At 37.2% G+C, this 27744-nt stretch overlaps 6 protein-coding genes and 2 pseudogenes across 6 annotated transcripts; 3 read left to right on the forward strand and 5 right to left on the reverse strand.

Moving 5' to 3' along the window:
* Positions 1-239: 239 nt before the first annotated feature.
* Positions 240-1167, forward strand: LOC114426853 (olfactory receptor 11A1-like; annotated as a pseudogene).
* Positions 1168-2867: 1700 nt separating this feature from the next.
* LOC114426608 (olfactory receptor 4B1-like) lies at positions 2868-3782 on the forward strand. Its single transcript, XM_028394124.1, has one exon. It carries the CDS (start codon positions 2871-2873, stop codon positions 3780-3782), a length of 912 nt encoding a protein of 303 aa, XP_028249925.1. The 5' UTR covers positions 2868-2870.
* Positions 3783-8583: 4801 nt separating this feature from the next.
* On the reverse strand, positions 8584-9510 carry LOC114426428 (olfactory receptor 6N2-like). The gene has a single exon (XM_028393824.1). It carries the CDS (start codon positions 9508-9510, stop codon positions 8584-8586), a length of 927 nt encoding a protein of 308 aa, XP_028249625.1.
* A 4513-nt stretch (positions 9511-14023) lies between these two features.
* On the reverse strand, positions 14024-15223 carry LOC114426854 (olfactory receptor 11A1-like). Its single transcript, XM_028394510.1, has one exon. The coding sequence runs from the start codon at positions 14948-14950 to the stop codon at positions 14024-14026; it is 927 nt and encodes a 308-aa protein (XP_028250311.1). The 5' UTR covers positions 14951-15223.
* Positions 15224-16169: 946 nt separating this feature from the next.
* On the reverse strand, positions 16170-17096 carry LOC114426430 (olfactory receptor 11A1-like). Its single transcript, XM_028393826.1, has one exon. It carries the CDS (start codon positions 17094-17096, stop codon positions 16170-16172), a length of 927 nt encoding a protein of 308 aa, XP_028249627.1.
* A 1878-nt stretch (positions 17097-18974) lies between these two features.
* LOC114426855 (olfactory receptor 11A1-like) lies at positions 18975-19902 on the reverse strand (annotated as a pseudogene).
* Positions 19903-22391: 2489 nt separating this feature from the next.
* On the reverse strand, positions 22392-23318 carry LOC114426482 (olfactory receptor 6N2-like). The gene has a single exon (XM_028393915.1). It carries the CDS (start codon positions 23316-23318, stop codon positions 22392-22394), a length of 927 nt encoding a protein of 308 aa, XP_028249716.1.
* Positions 23319-24703: 1385 nt separating this feature from the next.
* LOC114426443 (olfactory receptor 11A1-like) lies at positions 24704-25633 on the forward strand. The gene has a single exon (XM_028393847.1). The coding sequence runs from the start codon at positions 24707-24709 to the stop codon at positions 25631-25633; it is 927 nt and encodes a 308-aa protein (XP_028249648.1). The 5' UTR covers positions 24704-24706.
* Positions 25634-27744: the final 2111 nt, after the last annotated feature.

Genomic DNA, 27744 nt, shown 5'->3' on the forward strand with positions numbered 1-27744 from the left:
ACGTGAAGTCAAGAGTTGTCTACATGATTGTAACTGTTGATGGAAATTCTAATGAGATCCATGGAGGATGAAATAGACTTATAAAAACATTTACTGGTTCAGATAGTAGGATGACATCAATTCAGTGAATTTCAAGGCCAGGTAACTGAATGAATGAGTAAATATGTGTTTTAAAATAAACCATTTTAGAAAGAACTTAAAGTTCCTGTAAAGCTGTTACAGCATATTTGACTTTCTAAATGGATGAAGAATATAATGTAACATATATAACTCTAGGTGGGCATGTGGAAATTGACAGATACAGATACCTTTACTTTATGATTGTTTTTCTTGTATATATTTTTGTACTCTGCAGTAATTCTGTCATTGTGTACCTGATCTGGATTCACCAAGACCTTCATGAGCCCATGTACATTTTCATTGCGGCTTTGTTACTGAACTCTGTTCTTTTCAGCACTAACATCTACCCAAAGCTTTTGATCGACTTTTTATCTGAGAAACAGATCACATCTCATCAGGCTTGTGTTTTACAGTATTGTATGTTTTATACCTTAAGTGGTTCAGAATTCCTACTGTTGGCCGCTATGGCCTATGATAGATATGTCTCTATATGTAAACCTCTGCAATATTCAATGATCATGAGAAAAAAAAACAGTAGGTATGTTGCTGGCTATAGCTTGGCTCATACCTGCCTTTCAGCTCACTGCATTAACAATAATCACTGCAAATCAAAAGCTCTGTGGCTTTACTTTGAAAGTCATATTTTGTAATAATTCAATTTATAAACTTCATTGTGTGTGGTCAAGAGTAATATATTTATTTGGGCTTCTCAATTTAGTAAATATTGTACTTTTGCCTATACTGTTCATACTTTTTACATATGCAAAGATATTCATAATAACCTATAAACACTCTATAGAAGTCAGGAAAAAAGCTATACAGACCTGTCTACCTCACTTGCTGGTTTTAATCAACTATTCATGTTTGATCATTTTTGATGTTGCTTTAGTTAGAATAGAGTCTGATCTTTCAAAGACTGCACAGTTAATAATTACATTACAACTGATTTTGTATCATCCTCTTTTTAATCCAATCATATATGGCCTGAAAATGAAAGAAATTTCTAAACATCTTAAGACATTATTCTGTCAATGTAAAGTAATTTAATTCTGTAATAACCAATAGAAGATGTGATTAGTGTGACTCTTAGAAAGTATTATGCCTGGATAAATTGATAGCTTTAGCCTTTTTTACTTCATCCTCGAGTGATTAGTACCCTAGCATGTTCAGAGAAACCCAGGGTAATCTCTAAGCAGCTAAAGTCCTCTCACATTGGCTAATGTTAATGTTCATGGGTCCACATCAGGAAGACACTGAACATTCATAGTGTGTATGGCAGAGCTTTAAGCAGAAAAAGTCTGTAGTTGCTAAAGCTTATGTGGACAAACCAGAGGGCTGCTTGGAATATATTTTGTGGGCAGAACTGCACTTTATTCCAGTACATAAACCTATTCTAGGTTTTAACCTAGCTTTAGCCTTTTTTACTTCATCCTCGAGTGATTAGTGTATGACCCTAGTGTGTTCAACTAACTATTCTTAGTAGAGATGTCCTGATTAGGCTTTTTTGCACTTGAGTCCGAGTCATTTGATTTTCATCTGCCAATGCTGAGTCCCAATCTGATACTTTTAGGGTTCTCTTCAAAGGCAAATGGCAGGTCACTCATTGCGATCATTATGTTGATGTGCTGTCTTGTGCATTCGCACTGCCACGGGGCATATAAATGTTACCACAATGACTTGTGCCTGTTATTGCAAGCAAAAGTGTGTAAGTGTACGAGTGTGTGTGAGTGTCCAGACCACTTCACTGTTTATCACTGCCGCATCAACTGCGCATTTTGACAACTACGCTGCTTTGCTAAACTGCCTGCTATGCATTGCAAACTATAAATGCACACACGTGTCATTGGGGTCTCGAACCCAGGACCTCTCTCACCAAGGGTAACTTCCATTCCCCTACACTACAAGCGAGCAAAACATCCTCCACATCATATATCTGAGTCCTGGTCGGGAGGTAACGTCCAATTCCGATCAAGACTAACAGGTCCGAATTCCAAACATGTGATCAGATAGGGACATCCCTAATTCTTAGCCTAGCCCTTTTGTACTGTTGCCTGCTGACTACCTGGTTCCTGACTATATTTCGACTGACCATCCTCCTGCTTTGACTGACCATCCTCCTGCCTAGTTCTCTCTGTACTATTGCTACCTAATTGACCTCTGTATACTGACATAAGACCAAATAAAGGACTTTGTTGTGAACTCTGCCTCCTGTCTACTGCCTGTGTCCACTTACCATTCCTGACAGGTAGACTATGCAGTTCTGGATTGATGTATTCTATATTTTGATAAGAAGTTAAAGAAAGGCATTTTTCTGACAAATTTTTATTTTGGTTAATGATATTAACTTATTGTAAACACTCCTAAATGGCGATGCCTAGGTGCTCTTTTTTCTGCTCAGTTTTGTATTAATTCATTATTCAGTGTTATGAAGCAGGCTGTGACATCATAATTGAAATATTAACCTCATGTGTTATTGCCTGGTGAGACTGCATGACTGTGCATTTATGTAAACAAGTTCGAGCACATGTCAGTTCAGGACAGTTTGATAAACTTGTTGACATGGCCGCACCTCTTTATATTAAAGATAATGAGATCCATTGAGGGTGAAGCAGTCTGATGGATGAAGTGAGATTCTGAGATCCGTGCGCTTGTTATATCTTGAAAGGAGTAAAGGCAGGCAAAGTAGCAATAATCATAAGTAAGACCTTTGTCAAACTGGGTTATTCATTGTCTTAATCCTGATAATCCTCATGAATGCAGAAATTAATGTAACATACATAACTTTAGGTGGTCATGTAGAATTGAACAAATATAGATATCTTTATTTTATGATTATGTTCACAGTGTATATATTGATAATCTGCAGCAATGCCACTATTATGTGTCTTATCATCATTCATAAAAACCTACATGAGCCGATGTACATTTTCATTGCAGCTTTATTACTGAACTCTGTTCTACTGAGCACTGTAATATATCCAAAGCGTCTGATGGACTTTTTATCCGAAAAACAGATCATTTCATATTCAGCTTGTCTCTTTCAGGTTTTTTTATTTTATGCTTTAAGCAGTTCAGAATTTTTACTGCTGGCAGCTATGGCCTATGACAGATATGTGTCTATATGTAAACCTCTGCAATATCCAACTATCATGAGAAAAACTACCATCAATATCTTACTGGCTTTGGCCTGGCTTCTGCCTGCTTGTCATATTTGTGGGCCGATTCTAATAAATGCTAATGGAAAACTCTGCAACTTAACTTTGAAAGGTATTTTTTGTACTAATTCACTTAGCCATCTGCATTGTGTGACTTCACCAGTAATACATATATATGGCTTAGTTGTTCTATTTAATGTTTCAATTTTTCCTTCGCTCTTCATAACTTTTACATACTCAAAGATACTCATAATAGCCTACCAGAGTTGTGGAGAAGTCAGATCAAAAGCTGCAAAGACCTGTTTACCTCACTTACTTGTTCTAGTGAACTATTTTTGCTTGTTCTCTTATGACATGATTATTGTTAGGCTGGGATCAGATTTTTCACAAACTGCACATTTTGTAATGACATTGCAAATAATAACCTATCATCATCTCTGCAATCCAATCATTTATGGACTGAAAATGAAGGAAATTTCTAAACACCTAAAACAATTGTTCTGTTGAGAATTGAAAATCTTTAACAATCACTTGTTTCAATCAGTAAATTACACTATTATGACTTATTACTAGTATATTTAATCTTTTTGGCAATCTTCCTCTAATGACTTCTATGTTAATTCCCAATATTATTTCAAATTGTAATGTTGTAATGTAATGTTGCTTATTCTAACAGCATGAAGTTGAAAACTGGCTGCAACTTGTGGGCCACACTATTTAACCATTTAAAGCATTTTGTTGTTAAAGTGTTGTTAAAATTCTAAATTAATAGTTATAACAGATGTCACTTTATTCTAGCATTTTGATATATTCATACCTTTTTTTATCTTAATCAAATCCAGCAGTGTTACCTGGAGGCCTCTATGTTAAATGTACTAAACACAGAAGACTGCTGCCTATAAGGTATTTCAAAAAATAAAAGTACATTGTTAAGACAGTTGTGATGTTCTTATTATAATTATGTTTTGCATTTAGAATGTGTCATAGTGTAGTTCTGTTGCAACACACATAAACCCACACACCTCTCACTCTCAGTCCATTTATCTCTTTTTTTCCACACACATACATGGATTATTCAAAGCCTGGATCATTCCGTTTCAAATTTGTTCATATTTCTTATTTTCTGTTGTCTTCTTTGTTTAAGGTTTCAAAGTTGCAGTTGGGAAAATAAATGTTAACACTGATGAATCAGATGCTGATTTATAAATTATTTCAAACATACACAAACAAATTACTTGTGAAAACGATACGATAATATTGATGTATGACAATTTAATAGCAGTTTTAGGGCATGTAGAATTTTTGTACCGAAGGTGTCCAGAGGGTGCCTAATTCTAATACTGGAGTAAAGTGTCATAGTTTCTTATCTGCCCACAAAATATTTTCCAAGCAGTGCCCTGGGTTGTCCACATAAGCTTTACAGACAGGTGGCAGTGTTCTTTTTGGTGAGCAGGGTTTTTCTGCTTGCAGCTCTGCCATGCACACTATGATGGTGTGCTGTGCCGTTTGTAAGTTTGTAAACCTTTTTAAAATGTCTACACATCAGGAGGACACTGAACATTCATATGAATGTATGAGAGTGGCATGTCTTATTAAGAGACATGTGTGTACCTGTGTGCGTGTACCCGTGACGGTGTGTGTATGTGTGTAAGAGTAAGAGAGAAGAAAAGAAAGTTGTCAGCTCAAGAGAGGAGTGATTTATTAACAATAAGGTTATGTACAGCGTGACGAATAACAGAATAAAGCTGCTTGTCCCTGGAGCTGTGTATCGCTCCTCTGTGCTTCCTGATTACGGTCGGGAGGTAGCAGGAAAGTTTAACAAATTATAAGTAACATAAAGACTACAAACAGTAGTTTGTAGACAAAGAGCCACAGCTCTTAGTAGTGAAGACTTCATGAGCTTCTTCACCGATAAAATCACCACTATTAGAGGACAAATCAACCACAATCTCTCTGTGACCGCTGAGGATACACCGCCACTTCTGGAAATGGATCCTGATCTAACTCTGGACTGCTTCGTGCCCATCGGCTTCCCTGAGCTGACCACCAGCATCTGCAAGTCTAAACCTACTACCTGTATTCTGGATCCGATCCCTTCACGGCTCCTCAAGGATGCTATTCCTCTGATCGGAGAGTCTATATTAGGACAGATCAACTTGTCTCTGGAAACAGGATATGTACCGCAGGCTTTTAAAACTGCTGTGATCATTCCGATACTTAAAAAACCTTCACTGGACCCGGACGTCTTAGGAAACTACAGACCGATCTCCAACCTCACCTTTATCTCTAAACTACTCGAAAGAGCTGTTGTAAGTCAGCTAAATGAGCATCTGCATAGGAACAGTCTGCTCGATGCTTTCCAGTCTGGATTCAGAGCCCATCACAGCACAGGAACAGCACTACTTAAAGTCACCAATGACCTCCTCATGGCATCGGACCGTGGACTCGTCTCTGTACTCGTTCTACTGGATCTCAGTGCTGCCTTCGACACAGTAGATCATCGCATCCTGCTACACAGATTAGAACACAAGATCAGGATTACAGGAACAGCACTGCGTGGGTTTAAATCATATTTATCTGACAGATTTCACTTTGTTCATGCTAACGATGTTTCTTCCACAGGTACAAGGGTTAATCACGGTGTTCCACAGGGTTCTGTGCTCGGACCGATCCTGTTCACCCTCTACATGCTCCCTCTAGGAAACATCATCCAGAAGCACGACATAAACTTTCATTGTTATGCTGATGATACCCAGCTGTATTTATCCATGAAGCCTGAAGAAAAGGAGCCGCTGGTCAGACTACAGGCGTGTCTAAAGGACATAAAGGACTGGATGTCCTCCAACTTTTTACTATTAAACAAGACTGAGGTCATTGTTTTTGGACCTAAACATCTCAGAACTAGTTTATCAGATAATACTTTCTCTCTGGATGGAATTACTCTGGCCTGCAGTACGACTGTGAGGAACCTTGGAGTTATCTTTGACCAAGACATGTCGTTTGTCTCTCATATTAAGCAGGTCTCCAAGACCGCTTTCTTTCACCTGCGTAATATTACTAAGATCAGGAGCATCCTCTCTCAGAGTGATGCTGAAAAACTCATCCATGCTTTTGTCACTTCAAGACTGGACTACTGCAACTCTTTATTGTCAGGATGTCCACATTACTCCATCAACAGTCTGCAACTGATCCAGAACGCAGCAGCTAGAGTTCTGACAGGAAGCAGCCAAAGGGATCATATCTCTCCTGTTCTAGCGTCTCTTCACTGGCTCCCAGTGGACTCAAGAATACACTTCAAGATCCTTCTTCTAACCTACAAGGCTCTTCATGGACTTGCTCCATTGTATCTGCAGGACCTGATTGTACCATATGTTCCTAATAGGACACTCAGATCTCTGAGTGCAGGTTTACTAGTAGTTCCTAGGATTCATAAAAGTAGAACGGGAGGACGAGCTTTCAGCTATCAGGCACCACTATTATGGAACCAGTTACCAATCTGGGTCCGAGAGGAAGACACTGCCTCCACCTTTAAGACTAGACTTAAAACTTTTCTGTTTAGTAAGGCTTACAGTTAGCCTTAGACCTAGTGTGTAGCACAGCTATGCTGTTCTAGGCCTACGTTGTCAGGGGGCACAAACATGATCCACTGAGCAGTTTCCCTGCAGTTCACCCTCTGACCTCTCCTTAGTCTGGCTCACACTGGTCTCAAGACGTGCATGCTGACCTGCAGTCCGGCCCATGAAGTCTCTCTTATGCCTCCCTATGTGGTCGGGAGGCACAAGCATGATACTCTGAGCAGTTTCCCCCTCACCCTCTGACCTCTCCTCTACTCTCCTTAGTCTGGCTCATACTGGTAATATCGTCTCATAATCTGTGTTTACTGTCTTCCTCGTAGTTCTGTGCCTCGCTCTCGCTCTCTCTCTTTGCAGGTCTCAAGACCTGCATACTGACCTGCAGTCTGGCCCCTGACGATATATATAGATATCCATTACAATATAATCACTGTTTCATCTTGCTGTCATGTTTGCTCTGTACTGTATCATGTTTGTATCATGTTTGCTCCTCTCTCCCTCTCTCTCATATTTTGTAGGTGCTGTGGTTTGCCACACCTAACTATAATAAGACAAATATATATATATATATATATATATATATATATATATATATATATATAAGTTGCACTGAACTATTGAGTGAATAAATCCATAATTGAGAAAAAACAATAAACATATACCGGTATAAGTCGCATTTTTGAGGGAAATTTATTTTACCAAATCCAAGACCAAGAACAGACATTTTATCTTGAAAGGTAAGTTATAATAATAACAATAGAGAACAACAGGCTGAATAGGTGTACGGTATGCTAACATGACACATTGATGGCTATTCAGCTACATGAAACATAAAAACGAACTCAATAGGTGTCCTGTTACGTAACAGATTAACAGTTATTCAGATAACTATAACATAAATAACATAACGAAACAAGTTTATCAAGTTCTATATAACACCATATTCTAGTTCAAAGAAATTATTTCATAGGAATGGTTTCTTATTCATCATGTGCACAAGTCACAAGTTGAGTAATGTGTGAAAAAACTCCTACATTATATTACATTTAGAGTTAGGGGGACTTCATAAAATACCCCCAAAAAACTAAACTAAACAAAGTACCTGCTGCTGTATTTGATGGCAGGAGAACTCACGTTGGCTAACGGAGCTATTGTCTCTTTCTCTCTCTCTCTTCATAGTGTTTAATTATAAAACATGTCAAACCAGGATCCTATAGCCTAGCTACAGACGAAGGAAAAGGAGCACTATTTGTTTAGTTTGCAAGACTGATTTTTCAAATAATTTACTCTCAGTTATTAAAGCAAGTCCAATTATGCAATAATACATCATAATAAAACAAAGATCACAGTGTAATTTACCGATTTGTTATTACAGAAGAAGGGTCTTCACTACTGTGTCTATTTGCACAGGTTTTCTTAAGCTGCAGTTTGCTTTGTAATGTATGTATCTAATCAATGCAAGTATAAAACATTGTGAAAGTACTAAAACAGGTGTAATATAATCTCATCTCTAAGTTCAGTTCAGAAAATGTTCTGATTTAATAATAAACAGGATGTGCATGCAGAAAATGTAAAGTGGAATAAAACATCAACATACAATTATATATATAATTATAAGTGATTTGCAGGACCAAAATGATGTAACATGTAGAAACTGCAGCATGATGAGCAGTCATTAAAACAAATCAATTTACCCAAACATAACACATTCTTGTATCAGTTATTACAGAAAAAAATTAACTTATTTTACATTGAGAGAATAATGTCTTAAGATGTTTAGAAATTTCTTTCATTTTCAGGCCATATATGATTGGATTAAATAGAGGATGATACAAAATCATTTGTAATGTAATTATTAACTGTGCAGTCTTTGAAAGATCAGATTCTATTCTAACTAAAACAACATCAAAAATGATCAAACATGAATAGTTGATTAAAACCAACAGGTGAGGTAGACAGGTCTGTGCAGCTTTTTTCCTGACTTCTATAGAGTGTTTATAGGTTATTATGAATATCTTTGCATATGTAAAAAGTATGAACAGTATAGGCAAAAGTATAGCATTTACTAAAATGAGTGCACCAAATAAAGATATTACTCTTGACCACACACAATGAAGTTTGTAAATTGAATTATTACAAAATATTACTTTCAAAGTAAAGCCACAGATCTTTTGATTTGCAGTGAGTATTGCTAATGCAGTGAGCTGACAGGCAGGTAGGAGCCAAGCTACAGCCAGCAACATACCTACAGTTTTTTTTCTCATGATCATTGAATATTGCAGAGGTTTACATATAGAGACATATCTATCATAGGCCATAGCGGCCAACAGTAGGAATTCTGAACAACTTAAAGTATAAAACATAAAATACTGTAAAACACAAGCCTGATGAGATATGATCTGTTTCTCAGATAAAAAGTCGATCAAAAGCTTTGGGTAGATATTAGTGCTGTAAAGAAGAGAGTTCAGTAACAAAGCCGCAATGAAAATGTACATGGGCTCATGAAGGTCTTGGTGAATCCAGATCAGGTACACAATGACAGAATTACCGCAGATTATAAAAATATATACAAGAAAAACAATCATAAAGTAAAGATATCTGTATCTGTCAATTTCCACATGCCCACCCAGAGTTAAGAACGTGAAATTATATCCTTCATCCATTTCTTAAGTCAAATATTAAACGGGAACATAATAAAAAAGAATATCAGAATGACACTTAGGGCACAGGTTATACTTGTGCTCATCCCTACAAATGAGAACTGTCTGTTTGTGAAATGTTTTTATGAGGCATCTTGACCCTCCATGGATCTAATTACCTTTCTACCAAGAGCAACTTAATTAATGGTGCAATTTTGGAGGCCTTAACATGCTCAAAAACTCACAAAACTTGGTAGAAAAATTGGTTGGAAACATGGGAGAATGGCTCTATAGCACCCCCTAATGTGTAGCCCCTCTGGCTGGTTTGACACAGGATCATGATAATTGGCACACATATGTATCACCCCAAGATGCACAAAAAAGTCTCTTGGACCCCCCCCCCCCCCCCTCCAAACCCAACAGGAAGTAGGCCATATTGAATTTTTTAGGCTGTTTTTAGGCGATTTGTGACCCTCCTACAAAACTTTTGACGCCTCGCATACTGCATCAAATTGAGCTGAAATTCACTGTCAGGACACCATAGGAAATGGACGCATTCCAAAATTTTTTCAAAAGTGTTACAGACTGCCAGGGGCGTGGTCTCAAATTTGCCTATTCGCCATTACAAAGTAACTTGCTGTATCTTTTCTGTACCACCCACATCATGCAATGGGGACTAAATCTTACAGTACTGCTATGGACCCAAGTCTGAACTGATATATATGCTAATATGATAATACAGTCATAGTGCCACCTACTGGCAGCAAAAAATTTCCCTTGTAAACATGTTTTTGTTGAACGTCTCTGGAAATGAGAGGATAGCATATGACAGAAGAGCATAGGAGAAGAGACAGCGATGTCCCTGCAGATTGCAAGGTGTGCGAGGGCCCGCAATGCTCCTTGCAGCGTGCACGAGAAATGATCCAGGCCGCTATGGATGCGGAGAACCCACTTGGAGACGGATAAGCGCACAGCGCTCACTCGTTGTCTGATATGTTCAGTGAGATCCTGCAATAGAGTGCCTCAAAAAATCATAGACAGGCTATTCTGTTCTGATTTACTATATATGCGACTGTCAGATTATTTAGTTTTTCTGCTAGACAGATAATTTGACAAAAATGTTAATTTATGTGTGAGGGATCTAATGACTTATGTGTTGTTAAACTTGAGGTTGTTGTGCAGTTTACAAGCACCCTTATGTCTACTTATTTCTTCTAGTACCGGACGTCGTAGGAAACTACAGACCGATCTCCAACCTCACCTTTATCTCCAAACTACTCGAAAGAGCTGTTGTAAGTCAGCTAAACGACCACCTGCGTAGGAACACTCTGTTCGATGCTTTCCAGTCTGGATTCAGAGCCCATCACAGCACAGAAACAGCACTGCTTAAAGTCACCAATGACCTCCTCATGGCATCGGACCGGGGACTCGTCTCTGTACTCGTTCTACTGGATCTCAGTGCTGCCTTCGACACCGTAGATCATCGCATCCTGCTACACAGATTGGAACACGAGATCAGGATTACAGGAACAGCACTGCGCTGGTTTAAATCATATTTATCTGACAGATTTCATTTTGTTCACACTAACGATGTGTCTTCCACAGGTACAAGGGTTAACCATGGTGTTCCACGACATAAACTTTCATTGTTATGCTGATGATACCCAGCTGTATTTATCCATGAAGCCTGAAGAAACGGAGCTGCTAGTCAGACTACAGGCGTGTCTAAAGGACATAAAGGACTGGATGTCCTCCAACTTTTTACTATTAAACTCGGACAAGACTGAGGTAATTGTTTTTGGACCGAAACATCTCAGAACTAGCTTATCAGATAATACTTTTTCTCTGGATGGAATTACTCTGGCCTCCAGTACGACTGTGAGGAACCTTGGAGTTATCTTTGATCAAGACATGTCGTTTGTCTCTCATATTAAGCAGGTCTCCAAGACCGCTTTCTTTCACCTGCGTAATATTACTAAGATCAGGAGCATCCTCTCTCAGAGTGATGCTGAAAAGCTCATCCATGCTTTTGTCACTTCAAGACTGGACTACTGCAACTCTTTATTGTCAGGATGTCCACATTACTCCATCAACAGTCTGCAGCTGATCCAGAACGCAGCAGCTAGAGTTCTGACAGGAAGCAGCCAAAGGGATCATATCTCTCCTGTTCTAGCGTCTCTTCACTGGCTCCCAGTGGACTCAAGAATACACTTCAAGATCCTTCTTCTAACCTACAAGGCTCTTCATGGACTTGCTCCATTGTATCTGCAGGACCTGATTGTACCATATGTTCCTAATAGGACACTCAGATCTCTGAGTGCAGGTTTACTAGTAGTTCCTAGGATTCATAAAAGTAGAACGGGAGGACGAGCTTTCAGCTATCAGGCACCACTATTATGGAACCAGTTACCAATCTGGGTCCGAGAGGCAGACACTGCCTCCACCTTTAAGACTAGACTTAAAACTTTTCTGTTTAGTAAGGCGTACAGTTAGCCTTAGACCTAGTGTGTAGCACAGCTATGCTGCTCTAGGCCTACGTTGTCGGGGGGCACAAACATGATCACTGAGCAGTTTCCCTCTCACCCTCTAACCTCTCCTTTTCTCTCCTTAGTCTGGCTCACACTGGTCTCAAGACCTGGATGCTGACCTGCAGTCCGGCCCATGAAGTCTCTCTTGCTCTACGTTGTCGGGTGGCACAAACACGATCCTCTGAACACCCTCTGACCTCTCCTCCACTCTCCTTAGTCTGGCTCATACTGGTAATATCGTCTCATAATCTGTGTTTACTGTCTTCCTCGTAGTTTTGTGCCTCGCTCTCGCTCTCTCTCTTTGCAGGTCTCAAGACCTGCATACTGACCTGCAGTCCGGCCCCTGAACTCTCCTGTGCTCATCGACTTCACTAGCCCCTGCTGCTCATCTTTGCTATCAAATTACTATTACTACTTATGGACTGAAGATATATATAGATATCATTATAATATAATCACGGTTTCATCTTGCTGTCATGTTTGCTCTGTACTGTACCATGTTTGTATCATGTTTGCTCTCTCTCTCTCTCTCTCTCTCTCTCTCTCTCTTTCATCCTCTCTGTCCTGTCTCCCTCTTCTTCTCCTCCTCTACCTGGCCGACTAGCAGCAGGACTGGTTCCCCCTTAAGTTGACAGGTCCTGCTCAAGGTTTCTTCCTCTTAAAGGGAGTTTTTCCTTGCCACAGTGATCTTAGGGGGGTTCGGGTTCTGGGTCTCACGCTCTGAGTTTCTGTGAAGCGAGGAAAAGCCCACCGTTTAAACAAACTAACACAAACTTTAGCAGATTACCAATCAAAATAGGACACCTCAGAGTCTAAAAAATATATGCCTCTAAAACAAAATGTAAAACTTTCAATGCCCTTCAATTTTTTTAATTTTAATTTATCACCTTTTAATACTTTTTAAAACCCTGCGGATACCCTGTAGATATCATGGTCACAAGTTACAAGTTGAGCACATTTTTTTGTATATAATTGAGTCAGATTGAATATGACAGCAAAATGCATAGTGGTCCCCACTTCAGTTTTGAAGTAACTTTTTCCAAAGGAAGGGGTTTTTTGATATCATGGTCACAAATTACAAGTTCAGTCATGTGGAGAAACTGCTATTATGAATACAAATTGATCTTGAGCACATTTTTTGTATATAATTGAGTCAGATTGACTATGACAGCAAAATGCATAGTGGGGACATTACAGAAGCTAGTCCTAAGATATAATATAATATAATAAGTTCTACACAACTGCCTCACAGTACCCCGACTACTAAATTATCATCACTTACTTTATATCATCATCAGTGCCAAAACCTCATGTTGTGAGTCACCTGCAGGTTTTATGACACTTAGGTCTTGAAAATGTGCTGTTTTGAGACAGTTTTAATTCGGAATATGTGGGCTCAAAATTGTCATACAGCATTATATTAGAAATGTTATATAAGGACAGATGAATATTCACAGACTCAGAGTGATTGCGCAGTTAAAGAAAAGCAGTTTTGTGATTTCCTTACCTTACATAGTGTTATTGTTTTTATTACTTCCTTTTGCAGAATTTTTAGTCAAATGTATCCTTTGTGTTCATACTAAAAATATTTAAAAGACAATACCCAGTTAGGCAAGGGGACATGCTTTAGTAGTTTTTTACACATGCCAACATAACTACTCATAAGGACTATACAGTTCAGTAATGATTGAAGTCCCAGCACATTAAATGCTATAAAAGTTATGAGAGCATTTTAGTACATGGAACATTAGTAGAAAGAGAATTTACATGACATTCAGATTCAGAAGAAACTTTATCATTCAATAATTATAGCAATATACTAACCATATTTTTACAATAAATTCAGAGTAAAACTGATTATAACATAAAAGGTACCAGTCATCAGGCTGCTTCACCTGACCTTTACTGTGCCTTAACAGAACAAATTCTATCCGTTAAACACTTCACAGGATCAGATCACAGCAGTCAACTGTTATTACAGGAAATAAGAACTTGTGTCAATCACAGCATTAATTCTTTTTGCCTCGACAGAGCAACGTCTTGAGATGTTTAGAAATTTCTTTCATTTTTAGTCCGTATATGATTGGATTGAAGAGAGGATGATATAAAATCAGCTGTAAAGTCAGAATCAAACGTGCTGTTTTTGGCACATCAGATTCCACTCTAACAATAATAACATTATATGCTGTGAAAAATGAATAGTTGGTCAAAACCAGCAAGTGAGGTAAACAGGTCTGTGCAGCTTTTTTCCTGACTTCTTGACTACTATGATACGTTACTACAAATATTTTTGCATATGTATAAAGTATGTAGATTGTTGGTAAAACGACAACATTTATAAAAACACACAAACCATATACACTTATTGTTTGAGACCATACACAGTGAAGCTTGTAAATTGAATTATTACAAAACATTTCTTTTAAAGTAAAGCTACAGAGCTTTTTATTAGCATTCAATGATGTTAATGCCACAACCTCGCAGATGGGCACAAACCAAGCTACAGCTAGCAACATACTGACAGTTTTTTTTGTCATGATATTCAGATAATGTAGAGGTTTATGTATAGAGACATACCTGTCATAGGCCATGACTGCCAGCAGCATGAATTCACAGCCAGTTAAACAATAAAACATGAAAAATTGCAAAAGACAAGCTTCATAAGATATGATCTGTTTCTCAGATAAAAAGTCGATCAAAAGCTTTGGGTAGATATTAGTGCTGAAAAGAACAGAGTTCAGTAACAAAGCTGCAATGAAAATGTACATGGGTTCATGGAGGTCTTGGTGAATCCAGATCAGGTACACAATGACAGAATTACTGCAGAGTATAAAAATATATACAAGAAAAACAATCATAAAGTAAAGATACCCATATTTCTCGACATCCACATGCCCACCCAGAGTTATATACGTTATATTATATTCTTCATCCATTTAGGAAGTTGAAGTAAGATAACTTTAACAGGATATAGAATATTTAGGTAAAAAACTAATCCAATGGTTAACTTTAAACTGTCCTGTCTTCATGCATTCATTCATTCATTTACCTGTGAAATGTACTCTCATCAGCGATGAAAGCTCATCTCCAAAATCCAGATGCTGTCTGAGGCCGTTTTATCTTTTTCTAAGACTACTTCATCCTCCATGGATCTCATTAAACTTTCGACAAAGAGAGACAAACAACTGAAAACAACACTTCACGTCTGTGGCCGCAGGGAAAATAAAGAAAACAATTCGTCCATGACTAAGCTGACTGACTTTGAACTCAAACAAGCAGCTGCTAAAATTCCATTGAGGAAAGGCCATTGATGTTTAGAGGGGGACTGCAGGGATACGTCAATCAGTAACTAGGTATTAGCTTATCATTACAAAAGTAATCTTAGTCACACTTATGTGGCTCCATGTCAGAACTTATGTAATAATAAATAAAAAATCACTGATTCATTTGTTATGCATCTTGACTATGTATATTATGTTCACACCTTGAATGTTTCTAGCAAAACCAAACCATAAAGGTTTTCATGAGTACCTCAATACTCAAGGCCCCCTTGCATTATTTCCCATTTCATCATAAGACATTTAAAGGACATTTACCACTGAATTTAAAAAGTGTGAAGATAATTAAATGGAAATGTTAATGTTACAGGAATTTAATTGTCATATTGCAGCTTCTTAAAATACAAATATTTTAACATTGTGTCTTAGCTAGTGCACAGTCTTCCATTACTAGCTTAAAGAGTTTTTAATCAGATGTATCCACTGTGGTAAATGTGTGGTTCATAAAATATAAAAATCTAACATGTACGTAAGTGGATGTACTCTAGTAAGTATTGCGCAGACCAAAATGTTGCTCACAAAGTAAGGTCTGAAATAAGTCACAGGTCATCAAATACTTTGAAAGTTATAGAGCTTAGTAGAGAGAGGGAATGAACTCACATCTATACAGTCATCCATACATGTAGAAATATTGATAGCAATATGCTAATTAAAATTAAAATTTAAAGATTCATCATAAAATTTGTGATTGTGACAACAAAAACATCATCATCACGTTGTTATTAACAAAAATTCTAACCTCAAATACTTTTCAGGGCTCAAATCCAAGCACATCACTAAACTGTAGTTACATAAGAAATTATCACTGATCACAGCATTAATTCTTTTTAACTTGACAGAGCAACGTCTTGAGATGTTTAGAAATTTCTTTCATTTTTAGTCCGTATATGATTGGATTGAAGAGAGGATGATATAAAATCAGCTGTAAAGTCAGAATCAAACGTGCTGTTTTTGACACATCAGATTCCACTCTAACAATAATAACATTATATGTTGTGAAAAATGAATAATTTATCAAAACCAGCAAGTGAGGTAAACAGGTCTGTGCAGCTTTTTTCCTGACTTCTTTAGAACTTCGATATGTTATTACAAATATTTTTGCATATGTATAAAGTATGAAGACTGTTGGCAAAACTACAACATTTGTAAAAACACACAAACCATATACAGTAATTGCTTGAGACAACACACAGTGAAGCTTGTAAATTGAATTATTACAAAACATTTCTTTTAAAGTAAAGCTACAGAGCTTTTTATTAGCATTTAATGATGTTAATGCCACAAGCTCGCAGATGGGCACAAACCAAGCTACAGCTAGCAAGATACTGACCATTTTTTTGGTCATGATAGTTGGATAATGAAGAGGTTTACAAATAGAGACATACCTGTCATAGGCCATGACTGCCAACAACATGAATTCTGAACCGTTTAAGGCATAAAACATGAAAAATTGCAAAAGACAAGCTTCATAAGATATGATCTGTTTCTCAGATAAAAAGTCGATCAAAAGCTTTGGGTAGATATTAGTGCTGAAAAGAACAGAGTTCAGTAACAGTGATGCAATGAAAATGTACATGGGCTCATGGAGGTCTTGGTGAATCCAGATCAGGTACACAATGACAGAATTACTGCAGAGTATTAGAACATATATTATAAAAACTATCATAAAATAAAGATATCCAAATTTGTCAACATCCACATGCCCACCCAGAGTTATATATGTTAAATTATATTCTTCATCCATTTAGAAAGACAAATAACAGCGTTGATTATTAGAGCAAACTTTAACAGGAACTTAAACAGGTCTTTCTAAAAATGGTTTATTTCAAAACACTTGTATATTTGTTCATTCATTCAGTTACCTGATTTTAAAACTCACCATTATGTCACCTTCAAAACCCAGAAACTGTCTGTGCCAGCAAATATTTTTATAAGACTATTTCATCCTCCATGGAGCTCATTAAGATTTCCATGCAGTGGCATACATGGTGTCAACTGTTGACTTGGTTTTTGTGGCCCCAGGCAAACTGAAAACAAAGCATCTGTGACTAAAGTCACTGACTCAGATAGCATTTTTTTGGTAAACTTCTATTTAAGAGAGGTCATTGTTCCTACTGCTTCTGCAATGCGATATATTGACATCAGTTACTGGGTAAACAACAACTGTCATTTTGTGACAAAAACATAAGAAATATCTAAAAAATACCAGTGATTTATTTCTTATGTAACTTGTGTATGCACATTATCTTAACCTCTCGAAGGTTTTTGGACATCTTAAGACTTAACATCTTTGGAATTATTTCTCTTATTATGATAGTACATCCCCTGCTTAGGCTACTTTCTTTCCCCCTCAACTTGTGAGGAATACCACAAGATATTTGAACTCTTCCACTCATCACCAATCCCAAGAAGGTCTATAACCCTCTTCTTTAGTAGGACCATGGCCTCCAATTAGGAGGTGCTGATTCTCACCTTGCAAACCGCTCAAGTGAGACCAGGAGGTCTCGGCTTAATGGGGCCAGCAGGACCTCCTCAGCTGCAAAAAAGCAAGGACATGATCCTGTGGGCCCCCATACTGGCCCCCTTTTATATTTTGGCTGTGCTTAGAAATCCTGTCCATAATAATTATGAAAAGGATTGACAACATAGGGAAGCCCTGAAGGAGTTAGACCTTCACCTGAAACAAGTCCAACTTATCGCTGCAAAAGAAACCAGGCTCCTGCCCCTATAAATGAGCAACATTCAGGCGCAGCAGGAACGGGGGGACTGCTGGTCTAATGTTATGCAGCTTAATTCAATTTCCAGATAATTACTTATCATTACAGTCTACTTGTATTATATATGGATCCATGCCAAAAGACTATGCATAACAAAAAAAGCAAAAAAAAAGATTAGAACCCTGAAGGATTGATTGATTTGTTAAGTGTCTTGGGCATACATATTAATCTACCATCTCTCAAGGGTTTCCATGAAAAATCTTAGTTTCTATGTAGCAATAAAAGCTTTTCTAAGTATACCTCAAGACCAAACAGCCTTGGATTTTATGACAGAAACATATTTAGCATTTCAGTTCAGTAATGATGTAAGTGCCGAAGCATGGTGTGCTTTAGCAGTTGTACATCTCAGATAACAGTGTACAGTTGTTGCTTTAATTAGTATCTTTAAGAGGTTTTATTCAGATATTCTTTGTGGCAAATTTATAATAAAAAAATACTGATTCAGGTAGGTGGATGTGCTCTAATAGTTTGTTCTGCAGGCTGACAAGTTGCTTACAGGGACTCTACAGGTCAGTACTCGAATGCATTAAGTGAGAGCATTTTTTTAACAAGATAATAGCAGAGAAAGAGAGTTAACACACATCTGTATGTGACATTCCCATCTACCTGAAACTAATAAACACATGTAGAAATAACAGTCATAATAATATTTATCCATATTTGTGCAGTTAAAGTTACCACAAAGTTAAATAAAACACTCAGATTAAAACAATAGACAATTCATCAGTCATGAGGTTGATACAGCTGACCTTTACTATGTATTTACAACAATCCTAATCTCTAATACTTTTCAGGGATCAGATCACAGCAGTTGTTACATACAAAAATCATCACTGATCAAAGCATTAGTTCCTTTTACCTTGACAGAGCAATGTCTTGAGATGTTTAGAAATTTCTTTCATTTTTAGTCCGTATATGATTGGATTGAAGAGAGGATGATATAAAATCAGCTGTAAAGTCAGAATCAAACGTGCTGTTTTTGACACATCAGATTCCACTCTAACAATAATAACATTATATGTTGTGAAAAATGAATAGTTGATCAAAACCAGCAAGTGAGGTAAACAGGTCTGTGCAGCTTTTTTCCTGACTTCTTTAGAACTTCGGTATGTTATGACAAATATTTTTGCATATGTATAAAGTATGAAGACTGTTGGCAAAACTACAACATTTATAAAAACACACAAACCATATACACTTATTGTTTGAGACCATACACAGTGAAGCTTGTAAATTGAATTATTACAAAACATTTCTTTTATAGTAAAGCTACAGAGATTTTTATTAGCATTCAATGATGTTAATGCCACATTCTCAAATGCAGGCAGAAGCCAAGCTACAGCCAGCAAGATACTGACCGTTTTTTTTGGTCATGATAGTTGGATAATGAAGAGGTTTACAAATAGATACATACCTGTCATAGGCCATGACTGCCAACAACATGAATTCTGAACCGTTTAAAGCATAAAACATGAAAAATTGCAAAAGACAAGCTTGGCGAGATATGATCTGTTTCTCAGATAAAAAGTCGATCAAAAGCTTTGGGTAGATATTAGTGCTGAAAAGAACAGAGTTCAGTAACAGTGATGCAATGAAAATGTACATGGGCTCATGGAGGTCTTGGTGAATCCAGATCAGGTACACAATGACAGAATTACTGCAGAGTATTAGAACATATACTACAAAAACAATCATAAAATAAAGATATCCAAATTTGTCAACATCCACATGCCCACCCAGCGTTATATACGTTATATTATATTCTTCCTCCATTTGGGAAGTTGAAGTAAGACAACTTTAACAGGATATAGAATATTTAAGTAAAAAACAAATCCAATGGTTAACTTCAAACTATCCTGTCTTCATGCATTCATTCATTCATTTATCGTACCTGTGAAATTTACTCTCCTTAGCGATGAAAGCTCACCTCCAAAATCCAGACGCTGTCTGAGGCCGTTTTATCTTTTTCTAAGACTACTTCATCCTCCATGGATCTCATTAAACTTTCAACAAAGAGACAAACAACTAAAAAAACAACACTACACATCTGTGGCCGCAGGGAAAATACAGACAACAATTCGTCCATGACTAAGCTGACTGACTTTGCACTCAAACAAGCAGCTGCTAAAATTCCACTGAGGAAAGGCCATCAATGTTTAGAGGGGGACTGCAGGTGTATGTCAATCAGTAACTAGGTATATGCTTATTACAAACGTTATTCTAGTCCCCATTATGTGGCTCCATGTCAGAACATATGTAATAAAAAATAAATAAAAAAACACTGATTCATTTGTTATGCATCTTGACTATGTATATTATGTTCACACCTTGAATGTTTCTAGCAAAACCATTTCTGTGTCTGTCATGTAATAAAGGTTTTCATGAGTACCTCAATACTCAAGACCCCCTTGCATTATTTCCCATTTCATCATAAGACATTTAAAGGACATTTACCACTGAATTTAAAAAGTGTGAAGATAATTAAATGGAAATGTTAATGTTACAGGAATTTTAATTGTCATATTGCAGCTTCTTGATATACAACTATATTAACATTGTGTCTTAGCTAGTGCACAGTCTTCCATTACTAGGGATGGGACGGTTCAGGAAAAAAATCCGAACCGTTCAGTACACGCGTTTTGGTTCGGAGCGCATGTTCTGTTCGGTTCTGGACATGCACATCAAGTAATGCAGGGAGGCAATTTTACCACAGCATAGAGACAAGTGTTGCCAACTTGACATCTCTCTCACTACATTTGGTGGCTTTCCAAACCTTTTTTGTCAAAAGCAACTAGTGCCTCTTTCTAGTGACTTTTGGAGACTGACATGAAATCATTATGCAGTCAGGCTACTGTCCTCCACAAGCAGCGACCGTGAGCTCCTCCCCCACATCAACGCACTCACAGCCAGTCACTCTGACTGTAGCTTCACACAGCAGGTTCAGCTGCAGGCAGAGCAGAGAGACCCACAGCACTCTGCGTCCAACCATGCGCAAAGCTGCCGAAGGTCCCGTCAATGCTTATAGAGCAGGATGTAAATAGCGTATTTTAATGGCAAAAATAAAATAAAAACACAGACATCCGTACCGTTAGCTTAGCCTAGCGTAGTCGTAGAGTTCAGGCTGTCCAACTATCATGTCATCAGCAACGGTGGCAAAAAACAGATGTTCTGTGTGCACATGTGTCTCTGTGTGTTTGTCTGCACGTGTCTGTGTGTACGCACATCGCCCCTCTGTGCGCAAACAGCAGTGGTGAATTGTAAACGCACAACCATGCAGAGACTGAATGACATGCTGCCGTGCAAATAAGATAAATAACATGAGCCTTTTAGTTTGTTTAATAAAAGAACGAGGTATAGACCTGTTCTATAAGAAAGGTTATCTTAAATGGCTTCTGTTATGATCTGGTGCTATATAGAAATTAAAAAGAAATTAAATTGACTTGACCTGTCTCTAACAATAACAACGGTCTGTGCAGCTTTTTTTTCCTGACTTCTTATATGTTATGACAAATATTTTTGCATATGTATAAAGTATGAAGACTGTCAGCAAAACTACAACATATATAAAAACACACAAACCATATGCACTTATTGTTGGAGATCATACACAGTTGTAAATTGAATTGTTACAAAACATTTCTTTTATAGTAAAGCTACAGAGCTTTTTATTAGCATTCAATGCTGTTAATGCCACATTCTCAAATGCAGGCAGAAGCCAAGCTACAGCCAGCAGGATACTGACAGTTGTTTTTTTTATGATAGTTGGATAATGAAGAGTTTAACAAACAGACGCATAACTGTCATAGGCCATGATCGCCAACAACATGAATTCTGAACCGTTTAAAGCATAAAACATGAAAAAAGACATGCTTCATAAGATATGATCTGTTTCTCAGATAAGAAGTTGATCAAAAGCTTTGGGTAGATATTAGTTTTGAAAAGAACAGAGTTCAGTAACAGTGATGCAATGAAAATGTACATGGGCTCATGGAGGTCTGGGTGAATCCACATCAGGTACATGATGACAGAATTACTGCAGAGTATTAGAACATATACTATAAAAACTGTCACAAAATAAAGATATCCCAATGCCCAGCTACAGTTATATATGTTATTATATTCTTCATCAATTTAGGAAATATTAATGATTATTACATGTAAATAAGATACAAAATATTTCAAAGAAAAAAGTTCCTTTTGTAAATGTTTCACTTTACTTACTCATTTTATAGAAGCATATATGACACTGAAATGTGACAAGATCAGTTAATTTTACCTTGACAAAAAAGCCTCTTAAGGTGTTTAGATATTTCTTTCATTTTCAATCCATATATAATTGGATTAACAAGAGGATGATACAAAATTAACTGCAGAATCACTATTAAATGAGTTGTTTTTGGAATTTCAGACTTCACCCGAACTATAACAACATCAAATGTAGTATAGAATGAAAAGTTGATTAAAACCAGCAGGTGAGGTAAACAAGTCTGTGCAGCCTTGTTTCTGACCTCTTTACAACTGCGATATGTTATTTTGAATATTTTTGCATATGTAAAAAGTATGAACAGTATAGGCATAACGATGACATTTAGAAAAATGCATAAGCCATACACAGTTATTGCTCTGGATGGCACACAGTGTAGTTTGTAAATATTATTATTACAAAAGACAACATTTAGAGTAAAGCTACAAAGCGGTTGATTTGCACTGATTACTGCTAATGCCACAAGCTGACAGGCAGGCAGAAGCCAAGCTACAGCCAGCAAGATATTGATGGTTGTTTTTCTCATAATACGCTGGTATTGCAGAGGTTTACATATGGACACATATCTATCATAGGCCATGGCTGCTAACAACAAGAATTCTGCTCCATTTAAAGAATAAAAAATATAATACTGTAAAATACAGGCTTGATAAGATATGATCTGTTTCTCAGATAAAAAGTCGATCAAAAGCTTTGGGTAAATATTAGTACTGAAAAGAACAGAGTTCAGTAACAGTGATGCAATAAAAATGTACATGGGCTCATGGAGATCTTGGTGAATCCATATCAAGTACACAATGACAGAATTACTGCAGAGTATTAGAACATATACTATAAAAACAATCATAAAATAAAGATATCCATATTTGTCAACATCCACATGCCCACCCAGAGTTATATATGTTACATTATATTCTTCCTCCATTAGAAAATCAGATATTAGATAAATTATGACAACAGGCAAATTATTGACAGCAATAATAGAATAAAAATGATTTTACTCTAAACACAGAGATTCATTTAGAGATACACGATCTTGAACAGACCTGCTATATGCTCATCTCCTAAACACAGAAAGAGAACCCTGTGTGCCAGCGAATTGGTTTTATGATCCTGCCTCATCCTCCATGGATCTCATTAACTTTTCCAACAAAAGTCACACTTGGAAACAGGTTTTGACTTCCATTTTTAAATGATGCTATACCGTTTCTGAATAAATTAATAAACACCTGAAAAATTGGTACTATCACTTAGTTTTGTAATCAAATTTACTGTTAACCAGTGAAAGTGGATACGCTCTAAGATCAGGTGCTTAACAAGATGATTTATTGTAAAAGAAGCAGAAGAGTAGACTGTTGGTCACAGCAGTTTGCAGGACAGACAAAGGGCTGGAACTGAAGTAGGGCAGCATGATGGTCAAGCAGAACACGGGAAGAAAGGTAACGTCACATTCAGGTAGATGTGAACAACAGGCCCATGATATGGTGGGCCACCTGCTGAGGCAAGCATCTCAAGATCCAATTATAGATGGGGCCTGTTGGCTTCAAAGCCCAGCCCAGGGAAAGGTACAGAATGAACTGAAATTGATGGTTGAGAGATTGAAACTTTCTGTTATTTTAGGGGGCAGGGTCAGAGGGGAGGCTTACTATTTCTGGTACAGAAGTTGGACAAAGTCATAGACTCACAGAGGTCTAGTAAGCTGAAGTTGACAAAAGAGCTTGATTACACAAATGGCTAGCAGACTGAAGGCTAGTTAACTCGGAAGCAGGTTGGTGCCCAGCACACACAATCTCAGAACTGCTAAACTTTGAATTCTCACCCATCACATCTGGTCTGACTTTAAAAACATGTTGTTTTTTCATAAGATGATGGTCAACTGGCTAGTGGACATTGCACCCTGAGAAGTGTTTTCATTTGGAGCATATAAACAATTATGCATAAAGCATTTTGTCTGAGGTGGACAGGTGCAGACAAGTGAACAAAAATGTATATCACACAGTTTAAGATGTGTAATAAAGTTCACTGTTGTATCATCTAATATTGATCAAACCCTAGAGTAAAACATCAAACAATTCAGTGACTTCGGCCTCCAATGTTTAATGTTCAATGCATATTACAATCTATTTTGGTAGAGATTAATGAGTTCCATGGAGAATGAAGCAATCTAATAAAAACTTGGATACTAGACCATTCACTTTTTGAATTTTGAACACGCATCAAGACATGTTGAAGGTCAGTTGTTTGTGAGTTACAGGTTGAATTATATTTTATATTTTTTTTTTACTACCGAAATATTTACTTTAGACATTATTTATGGACAGTGATTATAATGCAACATACATAACTCTTGATGGGCATGTGGAATTGGACAAATACAGATATCTCTATTTTGTGATCATGTTCATTGTGTATATATTAATAATCTACTGTAATTTTACCATTGTGTACATTATCTGGATTCACGAAAACCTCCATGAGCCTATGTATGTTTTTATTGCAGCCTTACTTGTGAATTCTGTTATTTTTAGCACCAACATCTACCCGAAATTGTTAATTGACTTTTTATCTGAAAAACAGGTCATACAATATTCAGCATGTCTCTTCCAATTTTTTATATTTTATTCACTAGCCTGTGCAGAATTCTTACTGTTATCAGCCATGGCCTATGACAGATATGTGTCTATTTGTAAACCATTGCAATATCCGACTATCATGAGAAAAAGAACTGTTGGGATTTTCCTGGGTTTAGCTTGGCTTGTGCCTGCTTGTGTGATAGCAGTTCCTGCAGTAATAAGTGCATTTATGAAAGTTTGTATATTTACTTTGAATGGGATTTTTTGTAACAATTCAATTTACTCTCTGCACTGTACCAGTTCAAGAGCAAGGTCAATATTTGGCGCTATTGCTCTGATAATGACTGCCCTCCTCCCTCTGCTATTCATACTTTTTACATATAGCAGAATTTTTATAATAACCTATCACAGTGGTAGAGAAGTCAGGAAAAAAGCTGCACAGACCTGTTTACCTCACCTGTTGGTGTTAATCAGTTTCTCCTGTTTGTGTGCATATGATGTCATTATAGTTCGTTTAGGATCTGATTTCCCTAAATATTTACGTTTAATAATGACTTTGCAGGGGTTTCTGTATCATCCACTTTTTAATCCAATTATATATGGATTAAAGATGACAGAAATATCTAAACACTTAAAAAGGTTGTTCTGCCAAACCAAACTGACTTAATGCATGAAGTCATTTTAGTGTTAGAAATGCTAATAGTCATTTCCTCAGTAATAATGATAAATGCATTATTTATGAAGTAATGTCTTTCTATTTGTTAGTCTGTAATTTTTTCTATAACAAATTACAATCTTTTTGTTCATATGTGCAGTACTTCTGGTAGTTGGTTATATCATTCCAGCTATATAAAAAAGGGGCATATTCCATTGATGGATGGTACCAATGCCATGACTGACTCAAGTGAGAGCACTCTACTGACCTCTAGAGCAGGTCATGCATAATCTTGACATCTGTATTGGATAAAGGGTGTAGATCGATCACTTCCTAATTGTCAGCTTCAAGCACTCTGAGTTAATAAGTAATCACTGTTCATGAGAACGAATCCACAAATATCAACTTTTATGTAAAATGTTGTCTAAGTATCCTTTTGTCTTCTGTTTGATAGGGATGCAGCAATAAAAGATCTGTACATATCTAGATACAGTCCTTCTAATTAAGGTGTTCTGGGCTATCCAGTATTTGAGACTTGGCTCTCTGCCCTATGTCTTCAGATACACACCAAATACATTGTTTTAAACTGCCACTAAGTTACATAGCAGACCTTGCTGTAAACTGTTCTGCTAACATCTACCATAACCTCTCAGAGATGGTCAATTGATTAATCCGGTCTTGTCTGCAATACATGAAAATGAATAACCGTATATAGAACTGTAAACTTTCATTGCATAATTGGACAAGCAAGTATTTAAATCTCCTTGTATCTACAGAAAGGGTAAATGGTCTGTATGTATTGGTACTTCACAATGTTTAAAAAAAAACATTTGTGTAAAGTGACAATTGACTACAATAGCAAGTATTTCTTACATCATGAAGTCAGAAAACACTCATAAAGTAAAGCTATCTGTTATTGTCAACATCTACATGTCAAACCTAGAGTTATACATGTTAAATCATATTCTTCTTGCATTAGGAAATCAGATATTAAATATTGACAATTACAACAGGCAAAGCATTGATAGGAATAACAGAGTAGAAACTATCTTTACTTTAACCACTGCAATGCCATGTCCAGTTTTCCTTGTCCTTATTTATTCAGAACTACCTGACCTTGAAAAACCCAGCCTTGATCTTAGACACAGTTTCTGACTTCCATTTTTACATTGCACTATACTGTTCCTGAATAGAACAACTGAAATAATAGTTCTATTCTCAATAGGTTTTATTCAATAGGTTTTATTCAAAATCATTAACCAGTAAAATGATTAGAAAATAAAGATACAGTAAACCCATGATGTTTCTATCAGACATGGTGCTTACAAAGTTAATAATTTAAGGTTGGGAGAGTAGGATACTGCTCAGGGCAGGTTGCAGGACAAACACAAGGCTGAAACCAGAGCAGGTGCCTGATGGATGTCAAAGTTGGTTGAAAGTAGATGATCGTATCAAACTGACAGCTGGAGCTGAAGGTAGGAAGCTCTAGGTTTTGTAGAGCTTTAGAAGGAAGGCAAAGTACCATATTTTCACGACCATAAGGCGCACCTAAAAGTCTAACATTATATTAGCCTTATAATGCGGTGCGCCTTGTGTATGGGTTGAGTACCAGACACGGGGACGTGATCCGTAAACTACGTACGCTGGCAGCAATTCACCGATCAGCTGAACGCCACATCATACCTACACTACATACGCTAGCAGCGATGAACCAATCAGATGGATACTACGTAACACGTACACTACGTACGCTGGCAGCAATTCACCAATTAGCTGAAGCTACGGTACTGGCGCAGCAACTTCCAGTGGATTACAAACAAAAGCTGGCCAGCTTCCGCATCTAGTGCAGTGACAACATTGCCAGCAAAAACATCCAGCCCAGCCACATCACCAATATGGATGAAGTCCCCCTTGCTTTTGACATCCTTGTGAAACAAACTGTGGAGAGAACGGGGACCAGCACGGTATCAATATGGGCCACGGGGCACGAGAAGTCAGGTTTCGCTGTTGTTCTCAGTTGCCATGGTAATGGACAGAAACTTCCGCCTATGGAAGAGGAAGACGCTGCCTAAAGAAAAGTTTCCAGCAGGAGTTGTCGTTAAGAAGAAACGAGGAGACGAGGA

Source organism: Parambassis ranga, chromosome 21, assembly GCF_900634625.1.
Source record: "Parambassis ranga chromosome 21, fParRan2.1, whole genome shotgun sequence".
Classification (NCBI taxonomy): Eukaryota; Metazoa; Chordata; class Actinopteri; family Ambassidae; genus Parambassis; species Parambassis ranga.